Source organism: Mchenga conophoros, linkage group LG14 (assembly GCF_057382185.1).
Source record: "Mchenga conophoros isolate Kocher_MC1m ecotype Shallow Benthic linkage group LG14, M_conophoros_male_GT1.1, whole genome shotgun sequence".
Lineage (NCBI taxonomy): Eukaryota > Metazoa > Chordata > Actinopteri > Cichliformes > Cichlidae > Mchenga > Mchenga conophoros.
The window spans coordinates 33,776,478-33,795,151 of NC_140539.1; the positions used below are offsets into that span (position 1 = coordinate 33,776,478).

Consider the following 18,674-nt stretch of genomic DNA (forward strand, 5'->3'; position numbering starts at 1 on the left):
TAGTCCTTTTGTTTTGTGTTTTTTTGTTTTGTTTTTTCCTGTATGTACGCTGTGCACTCTCTAAATGGTGGACTGAACACAGCGCCTCATTTTAGTGATGCTATGGACATGGCAGTTGGGAATTTGAATTTTGAATGTCAGTATAGAGTCAACATATTCCTTTGGCTTTTGCAAGGTGAAATCGCAGCCTTCATACTCTAGCATCTTTGTCATTATCTCTCACAGGCCATTAGTCATATTCGCTCTGTTCTAGATTGGAGAACACCGAGGCTTATGATAATTTTCTCTCTTTTCCTCCTCTCTCTGTAGTCAATAATATATATTTTTCATGGAGGCATATGCTGTTTTTTGCCGTGTGCTCCTCTGCTTGAATGGAAGAGCTTCGTGTTTATCAGCTCTCTAAGTGCATCATGGCTGTGTATGCTTGGCTGCTGATAATCATCTCTGGCAGTGCTCTTTCATTTTATTACCACGATGCTGGTGATCAAAATGTCTTGTTTTAATTATTTATGCTGGACTGTACTGCAGTATATCGTTGAATATGTTTACTTTGACTTGTAAGTAAAACTTGTTAACTGAAGAGCCATATCAATTATAAACCCATCTCCGAAATGTTAGGATGCTGTTTAAAGTAAGAATAAAAACAGAATGATTTGCAAGTAGCGCAGTGCCTATGTTCATCAGGAACAGTACAATACCAATGTGCTGGGGACAGGTCTGGACAGCAGATAAGCCAGTAGACTCCTTACAGAGACATGTCTTAAAAAGACAAAAGGAAAAAAAGAAGTAGTGCATGTAGGACCACCTAGTTATCACAATGACGCATTTTAGACCATGCACTGCTCCACCCTGGTTGCCTTTCTGCTGTTTAACTCAAAGAATACGATTCTTAAAAATGAGCAGACATTTTCAACATTTGAAATGTTGTATTTGTACCACTTTCAATTGAATATAGGCTTTAAATCACTTGCAAATCATTTCATTCTCTTTTCATTTTACACAGCATCCCAGCTTCTCTGGAAATGGGGTTGTAATTCCTTCACTGTTTGCCTATTAAATTGTTTAATTTTCCTCCGCCTTCTAATCAGAGAAGAAATGATGGTTAATGCATGCTGACAAAGCTTCATTTACTTTAATGTCTTCAGTCATTTTACTCTTTGATGGTGTTCTGTGGTGGACTGGCTGGTTTTTTCATTATTTCTGCGTCTAAAACTGCATGTGGCTGTAGCTGAGCTTTTACGATATGTCACTAAAGACTACTGTTGGGCTGGGAGGGGGTGTTGTCGTGGGGCCAGGGGTCCTTCCCTTTCCCCTTTGCTTTTCCGTCCTTGTCTCCCTTACTCCATCTTTCCTAAAAAAAAAAAATGCACCTGCACAAACGCACCTCTTCCCACCAGAGCACTGACACACTCCCTTCCATCTGTGTTTTCCTACCCAGAAATTCCTGTCCCCACCTACGGTGGCACCACACATGTCCCACAGGAGCAACACAATGCAGGTGTCGCCATCGGGGGTGCTGTGGGGGGTGTTGCCCTCTTGGGTCTGGCGGCCATACTGCTCTTCATATTCCTGCGCCGCCGCCAGCGCACCTTCAAGGGAGACTACAGCACCAAGAAACATGTGTTCGGAAATGGGTACAGCAAGGCTGGTGGGCTGCCTACCCACCCCCCCATCCCTAAGAACTTGCAGTACCCGGACGACTCGGACGAAGAGAAGAAACCCGCCCAGATTGGTACCACTGGAGGGTTTGAGGCAGGCGACCGTGATTTCGATGCTGAATCAGACCTGAAGAGGCCCTATTTCACTGTGGATGAAGGAGAGAGCCGAGATTACGATGAGCGGACTCTGGCTTTCCAGTATGAGCCTGAATCTGAAATAGCCGATGATATGATCTCTCAAACCGATGGTTCTGTCATTTCTAAGAAAGAATGGTATGTGTAGTGGCATGCAACAACCAAACCAAACAACCCTTTGTCCCCCACCTCCATTCCACCTCACCCTTCACCTCCATCACGACCCCCACCCTCCCATTTATCAAACTGCACTATCATAGTCCCTCTTTTGGTCACCCTAATATCCCGCCCCCTTTCACATCTGACCCCATCCAACTAATATCAACTAGAAAATCAAGTGTCTATTTAAAGTGCTAGCAACATCAACTTCTCAGCATTGGTATCAGTACCATCAGGTGAATGGGCAAAGTGTACAAACGAAGGTATGTAGATGGACACACTGTTGCTGACATACAAGGTCGGTGTGGTGATTGGTCGATTAATCCTGGTGTATTCTTCATTTCGTGTATTTTTTCATATTATAAATGTGTTAAATGTATAAAAAGAGACAGCAGGTTGAGGTTTTGCTGAGCACATTTGTGAAAGTCCTACACTGGATGTTCAGTTTGTTTTCTTTTTCTTTCTACATTAGCATTGCAGTTTTGTTATTGTTTTTATAAATGTCTTTTTGTATGATTTTTAAGTGACCAGAGAACTGAGAGTTAAGTGTCTAACATAATTACAGGTGGAGTTCTACGTGTGTGTAGTTTTGTGGTCAAATGTTTCAGAGAAATTGGGGGGGGGGGGAAATGGGATACATACTGTTTCTCAGTGGGGTTAGCGTTACTAATTTTTATATATTCACAGCATTAAAACACATATGTTAATGCTGTTTTCCAAAGGTGTGGCTAGCATTTCTTGACCCCCTGTGTTTATGTGCTCGACTTGTTTCTTTACCGAGAGGAAGTCAGTCTACTGAGCCATATGGACATGGCAGTAACATATAAATATCCAGTATGCTTTTTTTTTTTTTTTTTTATTAATTTCAAGCGTTAGTGCCCTTATTGTTGCAGCAGTATAGCCGAGGAGAGAAGGGCTGCAATTGTATCATACAAAACAGTTTCTACTTTTCAGTGGTGCATCACAGTCATGTCCAAAAGACACTTGGTGAGTTTCACAGGGAAATCTTCAAAAATGCTCTGAAATGTCATGATTGTCATTTGACTTGAACAGTTTGACTTGTGTACACAATCTCGAAATCTTACCACTGTAATGAAATGTCTGTCTTTTGCATTTAGCTGTCATAATTATATTTTTTTCTGACCCTCTTTTTTTTTTTTTTCTTCTTTTCAAATGGATGTCAGTCAAAAGTGTCTGAGGAGTTTTCCTGTAACGACTCTGTCTCTCTTTATAATTGTGACTTTACTGAATAGTTGGCTTACATCAACAGCATTTTCTATGAGGAGTCATCCATGGACACAAAGGACACAAATAGGAGAAACTGATGTTTTCATTTCAGTCTGAAGAGAAAACATGCTAACAAGTAAAGGGAATTTAAAATATGGTGGCCCTTCTGAAGTCACCTGCTGCTTTCATGATGCTTTTGTTCATTTTCTTTTGCTTTTTAAGTGACTATCCAGAGATTTTAAGGTGGTTTTAAAATTATAAGAGTTGCTTCCTTAATTTTGGCATCTCAGTCTGCTAATGGGGAATCAATGACTCTGTCTGCAGGCTCTCTATATACTATATCTATATATGTTTTTAAAATCACCGCTAACAAGTGCCAGTGGATGCTAGCATAGCTAATGACTTGTTTCTCTCCTCAGCACAGAGGTTCATTACACAATCAGCAAAATGTATTTGCATCAAAAAAAAAAGCGCAATGTGAAAAATTGGTTATAATGGAAGCATTGGAGGAAATCTATCAATGTAAACGACATATCTGACTGGCTCTGAACAATATAAATACTGTATTAAGCCTTATTTTATGCATGTTTTGTGTGTGGGAGTGGAAGTGCATATGTTGCTATTTTTTTCCTATCAGTTCCAGTGTGCTTATCCTCATTTGCAGCTCAGAAGACTACACTTTGTCGGTGTCGTCAGTATTGACAGAGGTATGAGTTCCTAGGTACACAGTACCCAGCAACAATTTTGCAGTTAACACAAGAAAAGTGTAAAGTATATATAAATATATATAGAATAATAAAAATGAAAAAAATAACATCTCTGTGAGAGCAGTTCCCTCTGCTCGAGATGTGAATGTTTTACAGTCCACGCTTGTCTACTGTATGTTTTTAGATGAGCATGTTAATCATGAACCTCAAACTATATTGTATTTTCAAAACAAATCAGCATCACAGTATGGGGAATTGTTTTTTTTTAAGTCTGTTAGTCTCAATTTAGTTAGTCAGCCTTATTTTCTAAAGCCTTACTTCTTTTCTGTTAAGTGCATCTACTATGGAGTGAGGAGTACAAGGTCTGCCACTGAAGGTTTCAGAGGGGGAAGCTCATTGACAGCAGTGGGGTTGCTACTTTCAATATTCTGAAGCAAAATACAGTTTTATAGTCTTTACTTTATTGTTCACCTGCAGGTGGAGTGCTTTGCTGTAACTTTTGAACTTCACACAGTTTGCATCACAGCATAATAGACACAAACATATCGAAAGCATCCTTTGTTCATGCATTCAGTGCCTGTCAAAGTTAGGAGGCATGGGGTAGTCTAAACAGTTACTACTCCACCATTCAAGCTATTCATACCCAGAATAATATCGTGGATATTATTAAACTACAATGCAGACCGCAAACCTGTTAAATATAAGACAGCTTATGGTCGCTTGCTTACAGTGAATATTATAGCAGGTATAGAGGAGCAAGGTACAAACAATGTGTGTACACCTGATCTTTAAATCAGCTAATTCTGCACTAATTCTGAGAGTTGAACACCTGAAGAGATCTAACCTTTGCAACTTGGTTGCACGTCACTGAATTTTCTGAGCACAACATTTGAAACGCTGGTCCAGTTAAGAGAAATTCAACTTGTACTTACAAACATCACCCCCTTTTAAAGCACAATTTTAAGGTTTCATCTGACATCTAACATCAGTTATGTAACCACTGCCACACTTGCTTGTCAGATATGTTGGCATGAGAAAGCCTTTTATTTTGGGGTCAACAGTCTGTATAGTTGTATATGTAAACATTGTCTTCATGTCGTTGGGGTTTTATGAGTTTCTATTTTGTAATACTGACTGTAATTTCATTCCATCCTAATCTCTCTTTTTTTTTTGTATGTTTCAGTATGTTTCAACATTCCACTGTAAATAATGTACATAAGGTTGAGATTATAGTTGGGATTTATTTCGGGACAGCCGTGTAGGGACCCTGTCATGTAAAATATGCCTATTTTGACCACAAACATGGAGACTCGATGATGGATAGATGATGTTGATGCATAGCTTATTTCCAAAGTCCCACCTAAAAATGCTCCCCTAGTACATTTTTTTAATATGCCAGTAGTGGCTTCACTGTTGGGGGTAATGCATACAGTGTGTCGATGTAATGTTATTAAAAGAAAGTCAAAAGAGAGAAATTGTCTGTATGCAGCCATGTGAATGTATATTTCTGAGGGTGATACAAATACAAAAAACAAAAAAATCTATTGTTCAATTGTGATGACCCAGTGAAGTAACTTGTATTTGTTTTCAGCATTAAATGAGTTCAATAGTCAAAAGCGTTCTGTCCCAGTTCACTGATTGGATAGATGTGTGTTATCTGATTGAATATGGTTTATGTCTGCAGCACATTTCTTATCGCTGTGTATTGATTTTGGTAATTGCAGCTTTTTCCCAGTCGGTTCGACCAGTAATTTATCCTTGTCACCTCATGCCGGTGCTTATTTGGACTTTTTTTTTTTATTATTATTATTATTTTCTTGTGAGCCTTAAATGTAAGACATGATACGTTTGTTCTGTAAATAAATAAGACTACAAATAAATCAAATTTAACAAACATAGACCTTGTTAGTACAATATTTAACAATTTCAAAAAGCACAAATAGTGTCCAGGCTACAGCGGGACAGTTCTCTTTGTACCTTATCGATCTGTTCACAGTCATTGCTGTAGTTCACTGTATTTTTTTTTAACCTTATGAGACAAAGACGACAGATTCAAAGCGTTTTTCAAAGCTACAGTTTCCATATGTGAGTTACTTTAGTATAACGTATGTCTTCATTTTATCTGAAGTTAACACAAGACAGATAAAAGGATACATACAGTATATAATAAGAGCCTTTGATGGTTATAACAGTAGTTTTTGGTATTTTTCTACTTTAATTGGGGAGCAAAAACTGTCAGGCAGATGTTGATTTTGAGTTCAGTGCTTAATGAAGCTACAGTGATATGATGAGAGAGGCCCAGTGTAGAGGCAGACAGATCTGTCTCAGACTGTGGGACTCAAGTGCAGACATCTGCATCGTGCACATTAAGAACAGCCCAGAGTTTGCAGCTGTTGCCATCCATTTGCTAAAAGAGCCCTTTGTAGCCCAAGGGGCTTTGATGGCACATAGGCTTTTAACATGCATGGCCATCTAGTTTTTTCTCCTCCTAATAGAGCCAGGAATGGAATTCTACAGCATATCCTCTATCAAAGTACTTTTTGGATGAAATATGGCTAGATTCCTGTTCTAAAGTATGTTCCTCCTGGGTCATAAATTCAAAAGCGAGTTTGTTAAAGTGTCTTTTACAGTGTGTGATGTCACTCCACTTAACATGGAGTACAATAAGAGAATACAGATTACTCTAACATATTATGAATGAGAAAATTGAAAAACAATCTGACCGTGCCTGTCATTATTTATGTATTTCATTTTGTCATTAAATCAAGTTCCGAAATGCTTTATATTCAAATTTGAAGAAATCTTCAGTACTTCAACAGTTTTCATACATTTTTGTGGTGAATCACATACCAATTCAATTTAGATTTTTCTTTAGACGTCTGTTACATTTTGTAGGCCACAACTGTTCGCTAAATTCTGGTTTTAACCCAACCATCTGTGAGTTGTTGAGCTGCCAACAAGCCAGAAAAATAAATAAATAAATAAAAATATCAGTCTTAATGAGTTCAGGAAAGCACACAGACAGCCTACGACACGAGTCATTAAACTACAGTAATTAAATAGTTAATGATCATAGTGTATATTAATAAGCAATCCTTTGGGATGGCTTCAGGAGGAGAGTGTAGTCAATCAGTGAGGTGGCTTTTAGTAGCACTAGTTTGTTCCTTTAAGGCTACTTTGTGCACATATTTGCATACTGAAACAGGGAAAATAATATCTGATTTTGTCTCATTTAGATTTATAATGATTGCACTCGGCTGTGCAAGTCACATTGTGAAATATTTGTAATTGTTATTAAAATAAAATCAGATGATCATACCTGTGTCACAGACTGTCTTAGTTCCACAGTTTATGCATCACTCTTTCTAATACTGCGTTCTTATTTTAAATAAAATGTATTGTTATTTGCACTTGTGCTATCCCACATACACTCTGAACTTATATTGCAGTGATCCATAATGAAATGTATAACTCTGAGGGGCACATGTGCTCTCATAATAAATATGCTGCAAGTATTTAAACACATTCCCAAAAATGATACCGTCTACCAATATACAGCTTTCAACCTTTAATCAACAATGCCATCTCAGTTTTGTTTTTACATTTACACAAACGGCCTCAGAAGTTAATGTTCTGTAGATGTGTTAAAAGATAAAATACTTCATTTTTGGAACATGATAAGATAATATGCTGATATTTCAGATCTTACAGCTTTGCTAGTGGCACTCTGAGAATGCACTTCATATCAGCTCTGAGTCCTTGTTAACATGTGCAGAATGACATAACCTGCCAGCAAAGGTGCCTCTCAAGTAGTAGTGATATTACTTGCAATTGAATTCTGAACACTTTCTGAACAATCGTTTCAACATTCTATCATGATTATATCAGGAATGTAATTTGCAATAGGAAGTTATGGGAAGACTAAACTTAGTTTCAAAATAATTAAATCTTTGTTTAAAGTTGCTAACAAATAAATGTGCAATTTAAATTTGCTAATTTTAAAAATGTAATTGAATAACACAATGGTGGCAATATACTTGTTTGATGTTCAGCAGAACAGTGTCTGCTATGTTGGCTGATATACTTTTTTTTTTAAACTTTGATAAATAAAAGTTGGGCTGATTTTAACTCCATCAGTGTTGTACTAGAAATCCCTAAAGTTCAAGGATGATAAAACATAATGTGATTCAGTTGCATATAATTTGTGTGTTAGCAAAATTAAAAACAGTAAGTGTACTACAAATTGTTTTTTAATTTAGTAGAACTTGAAATGTTTATCAGTGGGTAAACAATTAGCATTGCTCACCCAGAAAGATCAAGTACTGTATACTTGCAATAAATAAGTTGCCCTAACTTAGTTATCTGAAGTAAGCTTTACTTGGTTGTTTTGAGGTTATGAGTTTGCATCATTTTTTTAAGTTCTAAGAACTAATTAGATTTTACAGCATGATCGGAATGTAATAATCACATATAAACTGAAGCACTGGATATAGATTTAGTTTTTCTTATGACGGCACTAAATACAAAATTTTAAGCATATTTTATCTGAGAGGACACTAATAACCGTGCCAGTCTTCATGGCACTGATCCAGTAGTTCTTATGTGATGATTTTGTCCAACAGAGAGAAAGGAGGACATCCAAAAGCAATGTTCTAAAGATACACACACAATGAACAAATTAACTAGAAATATTTGGTATGATACGCAGTTACAAGGTACAATCAAAAAGTTGTCAGGTAAATAAAATAACATAAAATACTCAGCAGATTTTCCCTTTTCTGATATTTTTGCATTTTAGCATTAATGTCTCAAACTGGCTCAACTTCCATGCTGAGGATCATTGGTGGTGATGAGAGCTGTGTCTTTGGCTAAAACCCAGCAGTTTTCAGTAGAAGAGTCCACAGTTTCCAAGCCCATAGAGCAGCTTGCTCTTTTTTTCCTTTTTGTTACATTTATGAGGTTGTACACTGTAAACTTGTACCAGTGGGTGCGACTGCCAACACTGTAGCTTTCTGAGGTCTCTAGAGGAGAATATTCAGCAGAAACAGACTAAACTCTGATGCGGGCACATGATGAAAAGCTGGACTTTTCTTGCCGCGTCAACACAATCAGCACCTGCCCCACTCACCAGATTTGCCTCCCTGTGAGATCCTCCACTTCCCCAAAATGAAATCAAGGTGAAGAGTCAGAATTTTGATAAAGTGTAAATCCAGTGTGCATCACAGATGCATAAGTACAAGTGGACCGATGGGACATCTGAACGATCTAAAAACAGCAGCCACCCAGACATGCAGAAGAACACGATATTAAACGAGAGACAGCCAAAATAAAATTAGGAGGGTTTTTTGTTTTTTAACTGCAGAGTTCTGGGATCTTGTACATCTGACATGTGCTGTTACATAATTTTAATAGAAACCTGCCAGGCAATTTACATGGTACATCAATTTATCCCATAATATAATATAAGACCCAGAGGCGCCTCATGCCAGCAGGCAAGGCAGGTAACCGTGTGGGCCCCAGGTGAGGAATAACAAACGTTAAACTGCAGCAGTGGCAATGCGCAAAGTTTGACGTGAAAGTCAGAGAGACCTCCCCAAGGGGGATCCACCTTACTCCTCTCACTCCCACTGCAAGTGGTGTTTATGATTCTGTTTAAACAAACCAAATGACTGACTGACAATCAATGAAAATGAAGAAGAGTTGTCCTTCTGTGAGAGAAAAAAGAAGGAACGAGCAAGATAGTGGTGAGTCGAGCAGAATTTAATAATGATTAAATATAGTTATTATGAAAATAACTCAATGCTACTAGAATGTAATGTAACCATCATCACATTATATCCTTTGTTTACGTTGATATTTTACATTAGTTAAGTTAGCTGCCAGAGCAGCCTGGTGTGGCCATGATCACATAATATGTCATGTTCTGTTTTTTGGCATTTCAGTCCAGTCAAGGAAAAAAATCACTTAGTTGTGATATCATTATAAAGCTATAAGACACTGGCGTGGTCTAAATAGACTTTGCTATATTTTTATTTTAGAGGAAGGATGTGAAGGATTTTGTTTGTTTGTTTATTTTTCACAATTAGATCTCTCATTTTTTGTAGCCTACACAGGATAGTATGCATCAGTTACAACATAATAAATATAATGCAGGTAAATACAGCTATTATTAAATAAACATATTTCTAATGTCAGTGAAATTTGGATGTCTCCAGTAACTCTTTTTTTTGAGTGTATTTTTGGCAGCATTTTTGGCAGGCCCATTACTGTCATCATATGATACACTATTTTCAGCTTTTAACCAGTTATTTATAACAAAATGTCAGATTGATTTTCATGCCAAAAACAACTACAGCTCCATGAGAAACATCAGCAGATACCGCTGGTATCTATCCCTTGTGGTATTTTCATTGGTCATATGAGCAAATGTGTCCTAAGATGACTTGCGTCATCCCGTACTTCATTTCTGCATTTTGACTCTCAGTTCCCTGTTTATGTCTCCTCAGATTTCATCTCTCAGGCAACAAGTGGTGCGACCAAAGTTGACATATGTTTCCCTTGGAGCTCTATCCAATGCGAAGGCACAAAATTTGGAGACATAAACCTGCCATGACCAAACTGGGAAAATGAACTATGAGAAAGGCACATTCAAATCTCACGCCGTTCTTTCCATTCCCCAGATCCGCTCTTAACAATGAGCTGTTTTGTGCTGCACTGCTGCAGCTGACTGTATGATCCCACTAAAACAAGCACTATTGTAAATGACTATTGTTTCTAAAACACTAACACTGACACCTGGCTCAGTTTTCCTGTCATGTTTGGAGCTGATATGGTGTTTGCCATCCATTTAGGTATTTCTCAATGCCTCTGTTTGTGTTTACAAAAAGAAAAAAATGTTTATGAATATATAAACATGGAGTGAGGCTGCTGCTCAAAATAAGCAGTGAAGTGATTCGTCTTCGTTGATCCTTCCATTGTTTGTTGTTATGTTATCTTTTGGCTTTTTTTCTGTTTCATGGTGTGCATCACTGTCCTTGCGAACCTCTAGTTTCTTGTGAAATGTGTACACTACCTCGTGCCTCCTTTAATGCAAATGAAGTTTTGAACTGTATCCTGTCAACTCAGAGCGAAGCATTTCCACTGGAGAACATAAATCCATTGCAGCTCACAAGCTGGACTGACCAGCCGCTGGACTCGTTCAGGAACAATGACATCATTCTTCCCCCACCTCCTCCTCAGCCAGAGGCACCGCTGCTGGGACTTAGCTCAGGTCCCATTGGTGTTTTAGCTCCAGGTTCTCCACTGGGATGCACCATCCCTGGAAACTTAAAATAAGAGTGCAAGCAGCTTTATACCTTTCAGTCCTGAAAAATGAATCAAAGGCTGCTAAAACAAAGCTCCTCGGATTATAATCCAGTGGGAATCATAACCGCCAGCACATATTGCCCTCTGTAACCTGACACAAATTACTGACTTCAAAACCACAGGCAGCTCTACATTTCAACAAAGCCACCTCATCTTGTATTTAGTGTAACCAAACATTCACTGTTTTCACAGACGATTTCTACAAAAGTGAAACTATGAAAATACTAGATTCCACTAGAAATGGTTCCACAATAAAGTTTGAGTTTTCATCAAAAAGCATTTAGCAAATGTTTGAGTGTGTTATTCAAAATAATAGAAAAATATCCATGAGAAATGAACAGCACACATTCATATTTCATCAGTTTTGTGCTAAAGAGCTGGTCGATGCGTTGGGCTTCTCCCGTGGAGCTTTCTGATTCGACCACATCAAAACAGTGAAATAAGTCACAAATCACAAAAGTAAAGCATGCAAGACATGATTGATCATCTATAAATAGAAAGGAATAACAACCAAAAATGATGTGTTCCCAGATGAAGCATTTATGTTGTATTTCAATGAATAACACGCCATTATTTATTTCTTTTATTTGTTTGCGGTCTCTCTCAGAGGTCAAGAGTTTTGCAATCATACAGTGGAATTGTTACTGCACTGTCAAATGTCGTTTCCATTGTGCTGAATGTTTTCTGATATTGTTTGCAAAGTTTTGTTTTTGTTTGGTAGAACATGTTTCACGTATAATCTGATCAATTAAGCATGCAGTTTACACCCCACTGATGGACAGAACAAGTAAATTCTATTTCCAGAAAATGTGAAATGATAATGAATTGGCAATTATTTGGATTAACCCAGGATCAGTCTGCTGAAATTATTATTGCCTATTATTTTGTAAATGAGATGGCTCATAACAAACTGCTTGGATCCTATGAATACATTTGTTGGCACCTTGAGGGATGTCTGCACTAGCTACTGGAGACACACACAGACACACACACCAGCCCTGCTTTGACACCCTCCCATTTTCAGAGCCAGTCATGGCGTGAGCAGCTCTGCTATCCAGCTGCGCATTAGCGTTCTCCAATTAAACTCAGCCATCCCAGAGCAGAACGAAAGGCCTAAACCCTCTGGTGAGAAAAGTGCTGACAACCCTCATCTACAAAGTCCTGCTGGGAATACTTTGTCCCTGTGACCATTTACCCAGTGTCATAGAAGTGGCGTGTGTGAGTGTCTGTGTGTGGGTTTAGGAGAGCCAGAGAGGAAGTTTGTGTGCATACCCTTCATCCCTTTGTTGACCAGTGCTTTTTTCTGCACTCAGCCTGAGTGACTTTAGACACAATAACAAATTAAAGTTTGTGCGCATGACCACTAATTCTTGATTTAGTGCGAAAATATGTCCTATTTCCTGTGCTTTTGAAGTTGGACTGATTAGTATTTTTATTTTTTATTTTTTGCGTGCAAGTCTTGTCAAGAGCTTAAATTTACTAAGAAAAGTTTAAATATAAATCCCTGGAGAAGCTGAATAAACAACTAGCATCCTCCTTAAAAGATGGGGCGTGGCAGCAGAAACAGAGAGCTAAATTGAATATAGGCACAATCATCCCCAGTCATACTGAAGTAGAAGTCCAGAACGTTCCTTCATCAGTGATGCCAACAAAGGATGATTTTTGGTCTTAATTTTGTATGAAAACAAACAAACACCAAAAACATTTTTGTTTTTTTTACTTTTTCATTTTTTCTTAATTATGTTTTTGGATAAAATTCTACATCATTTACCAAGCAGATTATTTCATTACACAGATGGATTTCTGATTAAATGCACTATTTGCAATTATTAATATTAAAAATCAATGTAGCTTGATATACCTTACCCCCCTCCTCTTTTTTTCCCACTAGCCCAGTGGCAGGCTCATTTTACTAGCACTATTTAAATGACTAATGCTAAAGAGACAAAATTCTAATGGTTTTGGAAAGAAGAGACGATGAGCTTTATGAGGATCCTGGCGTATCACAGTAGCACAAAGCATTCACAAGAAAAATTAGCTCTGTTAGATTCTACCATGTAAAATTTAAACGGGTATCAAAAAATGATGGTATAATTTTATCATCATACATTTCCACTTACCGTAACCATTTTGGGCTAAAGAGAAAATTCAAATGGTTTCATAAAGATGAAAATTATTTTGTAATTTTACAGCCAAAATTACAAAATATCATCAGGCGTGCTGTGTGATACTTGGGTAATAAAGGGTACATTTGTCATTATTATTATTAGTTAAAAACTCTAATTTTTATAGCTAACATCAAGAAATCATACATATCCCCATGCTGCTGAAAACTAGGGCACCGTATTATTTTTCCAATACCAGCACTTTCTCTTCAGCAGCAGAGCTGACAGGTCTTGCCACATTCGGCTTTGACATGTATCTATGAAAATTATCCTCCTGTTAAATCCAGCTCTTAGCCAGTGTCCTTGGTGATCATCGAGCATGAATCTGCTGCTCTTGCTGGGAAAGAAAACGAATCACAGGATGAGTCAAATTTCTCTCAGCATCATTATGTCAGTTGAAATTAAAATTTCTCTGTCTCCCAGACATTAGGCATGCCATGAAATGAACCTTCACCTGTTAAAAATCACTGAACCCACTGACTGTAGGGAGAGCTCTATAGTCAACATTCGGAATGATTCATCAACCCGGTTACCACAGAGTTTCAGCATCTGACAAATGGGACAAATGGGGTAAATTAAGAACCCAGTGTCTCTCACCCCCACCCTCTCTTCCCTGACTATTGACTCTCACAGCTTTATCAGTGTACATTAGTGTCAGTGCCAGTCTACATTTAGACTAACTGTGCCAGAGGAGGCAGGCCATCAGCACATACAGCCATGTCTGTCGTCATGCAGAGCCAATGACCCTTTGTCAGAAACAATCCTCATCAGCAGAGCTATCAAGCCAAGGCTGCACTGTCCAGTGTTTGAGCTCTGAGACTGTTCTCCTGTTGTGAAAAAACAAATCTTGAGGTTAGTATACAGATTTAAACCACAAAACTGCACAAGTTAGGACTTTTGTGTCTAAATGCGCCAGCTTCGTCAGCACAAATCACGGAACTGTGCCCCCGGCATGAAGTTGGTACAAAATTGACCGATGTCCAAATTGAACTCGGTGTTTGGGGAGAAACATTCTCCAACAACAAGGAAGAAAATTAATCATAACTAAAGAACATAATTAACAGCAGAAAATGGAAAAAACTGAAGCCATCAGTGCTTGATGTCTCGCTTCAGTTTTCTTACTTTTACTTTTGGTGTTCTTTATTGTACGGCAGCGCGCAATTCTGTGTGCACTTCACACAATATCTCACTTTTGATGTTTGCAAAACTCAAATTCTTACCTCTGGGTGACAATGTTCCTGCTGCACCTTAAAGTTCCACAAAATGTGGAGTGTGCCAATTAAAATGTAGATGTGATTAGTTGTTAAAAGAGCAGCAGTTTTTAGAATAGATTTTTTTTTTCTCCTTTTTACTGCTAAAAAGAGACAGGCACAGTAAGATGTGAAGGCAGTGGAGAAAAAGAAGCTGTGGGACCTGATTGCATGTCAGCAGGGACATAAGCAGGTAGCTGCAGCACAGACTGACTTAACCACTCAATTATCTTTAGGCACCAGAGGTCATCAGAGAATATTTAATGGAGTCCAGAGTTCTACATGCGTCTTCATGAATCTGTAGCTGTGGATTTGTGGGCCCTGACCCCTAAACTGTGATCTTTGAAGCCTCTAAATTACTGCTAACAAAAATAAGTCCCCTAATCTGCCACAAATACCCATGTGGAGCCAGCCATTGATTAGATTACAGTGCTATTTGCAACTTCATCTGCAAGAAGCTGATCCATGCAAAAATGCAAACAAACGAACTGATCCTAAAGCAGAGCCAGTCACGACAAATTGCTCTGATGTTTAGTGGCCGGTTGCCATGACGAGTCACAACCAGTTAGTTGCCTCGGGAGAATTGGCTTTCTTCAGCAGCACGTTTCAATACCCAAACCTGAGGTCAGTCACTGAGTCCACATTACTAAAGCTGAAACTTCTTTCTTTTGTCAGTTTGTCAATGGTATTTTATTTCCTGAGAAGGGCTGGATCTAAATACAAAAAGGCGAGCTAAAAGCTTGATTTCTGCTTAAATCGTCATACCGATCATCATCCCACCTAAAATGTAACATTATGTTTCATCAGAAAGGTGGAGAAGATGTCAGAAGTACAACTAACTGTTTGAAATATGTACGTTTTTTTTAACCTTGTGTACAGTCTCCCACAAGCCTCATCATTCGTGTTGCACTGAGTTTTGCTACTGTAGGCTATAAGAACGCAGTTTGATTAAGGGAACAAATTATTTTCAGCAACATTAATAATCACCAGGCATATGCTGCACTTATAAATTTATGTTTTCCTTACGATTTCTGATTGATGAGCCCTGAGATTTTAACTTATTTTTTGAGCTTTAATTTGCTAATCAAAGTTAGAAATGTATTACCATAATTTATTCACACAATGACTGATGACATGTTTATTTATATCTGTCTCTCCCTGAATTTGATGAAGGCATGCAAGCTGATAATCACTCGGGCCTTTTTTCTAAAGAGCTTTGTCATTTTGTTTTGCTTCGAAGCTGGGAGAAGCTGTGGCCTTCAAAGACATTTCTGATTAATTTGACTACTTGTTGATCTTTATTCATTACTTGGAATGTGCATATTGCGGTGTTTGCTTTGCATTAGCCGCCCTCTGTGTACTCAGTCATCAAATCACTTTTATTGCTCTTGCACTTTGCCAAAGTGAACATTTTTAGACAATCGAAATGCTTACGATCTGAACTTGTTCCCATAAAGTCAGCCAATTTAACACTTTGATTCGTTTATCTATCACTTACTAAGAAATATATTTCTTTCTTCCCCCCACTTTTATTGCTTTCATCTGTGATTTGATACAAATAAAATTCAGCTGCTTGGATTATTACATACAGTAATTTCTTGGTACACTAATGCTTGAGAAGGCTTCATGCTGTCTCTGACACATCCATCCTGAGGCCCTTAAATCTGTCTCTGAAAGCAGGAAAAAAAGCAATGGATGACTCACTCTGCATGTGCAGGTATTGACAGAAGGACTTCCTGCCATGAGGCATCTTGTTAAAGGGAAATGTGATACAGTAGTGTTGGTTTAACAGGTCTTCCTTCTTCTAATGAATAGGCTTGTGCGATAAAAGCTTCCTGTTTGAAGATAAGGTATTCAGCAACAACAAGTGGATGCATGGCTGATTGTCACGAGTACCTTGGTATTATGTGTCTCTTTGACAGGAAAATGCACAAGAAAACAAAGCTCCACTTTAAACCTCAAATTAAACAGCACCAGCACAAAGTCTAAAACATTCAAGGGGGATCAGTTTTCTTCACTTTAATGCCAACCATGTCACATCTAATTTATTTGTCTGGACTTTTTTAAAACCCTTTTCTAGAATAAAAAACATTTTTTTGGAAAGCAAGAAAGTGTTGAGTGCACCCTTACTGTAAATAAAAAGTGGTTTTGTCTTTCACCTATTTAAAAAGGGGTCTGAGCGTACACAGCATATGGCTGTGTATTTTCTTACATTTCAGTGACAGAGCTGAAAGATGTTTTCTTGTGAGCGGCCCTGCGGTCACAAAGTGGAGCACTACATGTGCCGTTGACAGTGGAAAAAAATAATCTGAAGTACAGCCCCAACAGAACACATCTATCAGCTGGCTGCAGTGTGTGAGAAGTATATTGAAACAGCCTTTGTGGCTTTGATTTTCTTTTCTTTTCATATGTCAGCTCAGGGGTAGCCACCCCGAGACTGTGTGCTAATAGTCGTTTATCTGTTCTTAGAAATCTAAGCAGAATTATTTTATAGGAAAAACAATCAAAAACCTCTAGTTCAAATATCCTCTAGCAACTAAGGTTAATCTAAACAGGATACAGGAGATAGTTGTTACCACTGTCTTGTCTATATGGTGAACAGTGTTGGGAAGGTTACTTTTAAAATGTATTCCACTACAGATTACAGAATACATGCCCCAAAATGTATTTTGTAACGTATTCCGTTGAGTTACTCACTGTGAGAAACATATTTTGAATACTTTGGATTACTTGATATATTATCGTGCTTTTTACAACCACATGAATGTACTATTGCTGTGTGATTTATTACTATTACTTAAGTCTATTTGCCATACCAATACCAACTAGATGGTTAAACTTTTTGCATCGATCTCGTATAGAAAACTTCAGTATCAGTACAATGTTTCTTTCTGTCTGCTTTCAGAACTACACATTATTATTTGCAGCTAGCAGGTTGCAATGCAGCCTTCATTAATAGTAATAAATCACACAGCAACACTACACTTAGGATACAAAAGGGGCACATAACCCAGGTAGCTACCACAACTAAAACAAGATAACATTAGTTTTTAAAAAATAACTTACTTCCAGATGTTTCTTTAGGTTGGAGGTGGAGTCTTTTGATGCTGAGAGCAGCTTGCTTGCTGCCAAACAGAGTTTGCATTGCACAGTCAGATTTCACCCATCTCTGCCATTCCTGCCGTGCACTGCTGGCTCTGTTGTGCTGGCTCCGGGTCCATTGTGTAACTGACGCCACCAACATTAACAGGACGCTTACATTAGAGCCTCTTATCTCGTGTCTTGTTTGCATTTCAGGCAATGCATAGAATTACCAAAATTAGAGAAGGGATAGCCAAACATATGAAACAGGAAAAGAACGTCGTGTAATTTTATTTCAACAAAGTAACTGTATTCTAATTATCACGTATTTAAGCGGTAACTGTAACAGAACCAGTACATGTATTCGGTTACTCCCCAACAATGATGGTAAACAGGAACCTACAGCAAGGAGGTAGTTAGCATGGCTCAGTTAAAGACAAGAAATTAGTGAAACTGTCCGCACATGACACAAAACACAGCTATCTAAAAAAAAAACTGTAAAAGTGTTCATACATACTCTCTTGTGCTGTTGTAGTTTTAGCCTGAAAGAAGGCATTGAGAGTCCAAGCTTCTGTGTGCACACATGTACATCAGAGTTTTATTTTTTCTTCATCTGACCTCATAGACTCTGAATTGTTATGGAGTCAAAGAAACAACACTCACATTTCTACCTGCAGGGTATATTTACCACTTATCAAACCTCTGTAGATTTAAACTTGAAAAGAAGCGCAGTTTTGAATTTTTTCTAAATGAAATAGTGTTTTTTACTCTTTTATTTAGAAAGAATTGTAAAAACAACCCTATTTTCATCCAACTGAAAAAAAAAATCAAATAAGTGTATTTTCTTACCATGTGAACAATATCTTCAAACCTGTTACGTATTAGATTGCTGAGGAAAGGAGATCTACTCAACCAGTGACCTCACTA

At 37.9% G+C, this 18,674-nt stretch overlaps 1 protein-coding gene across 11 annotated transcripts in view; it reads left to right on the forward strand.

Annotated features, from left to right (window-relative positions):
- nectin1b (nectin cell adhesion molecule 1b) overlaps nt 1-18,674 on the forward strand; it is a 162,779-nt gene that overhangs the window by 71,736 nt on the left and 72,369 nt on the right. The window contains exon 6 of one of the 11 annotated variants that reach the window (XM_085244061.1): nt 1,439-5,782. The exons of the other annotated variants lie outside the window; for them this stretch is intronic. Within the exon in view, the coding sequence (XP_085100187.1) occupies nt 1,439-1,941 (503 nt within the window). The 3' untranslated portion in view covers nt 1,942-5,782. Of the gene's footprint in view, nt 1-1,438; nt 5,783-18,674 lie in introns of those variants that run through there. 11 annotated transcript variants of the gene reach the window in all.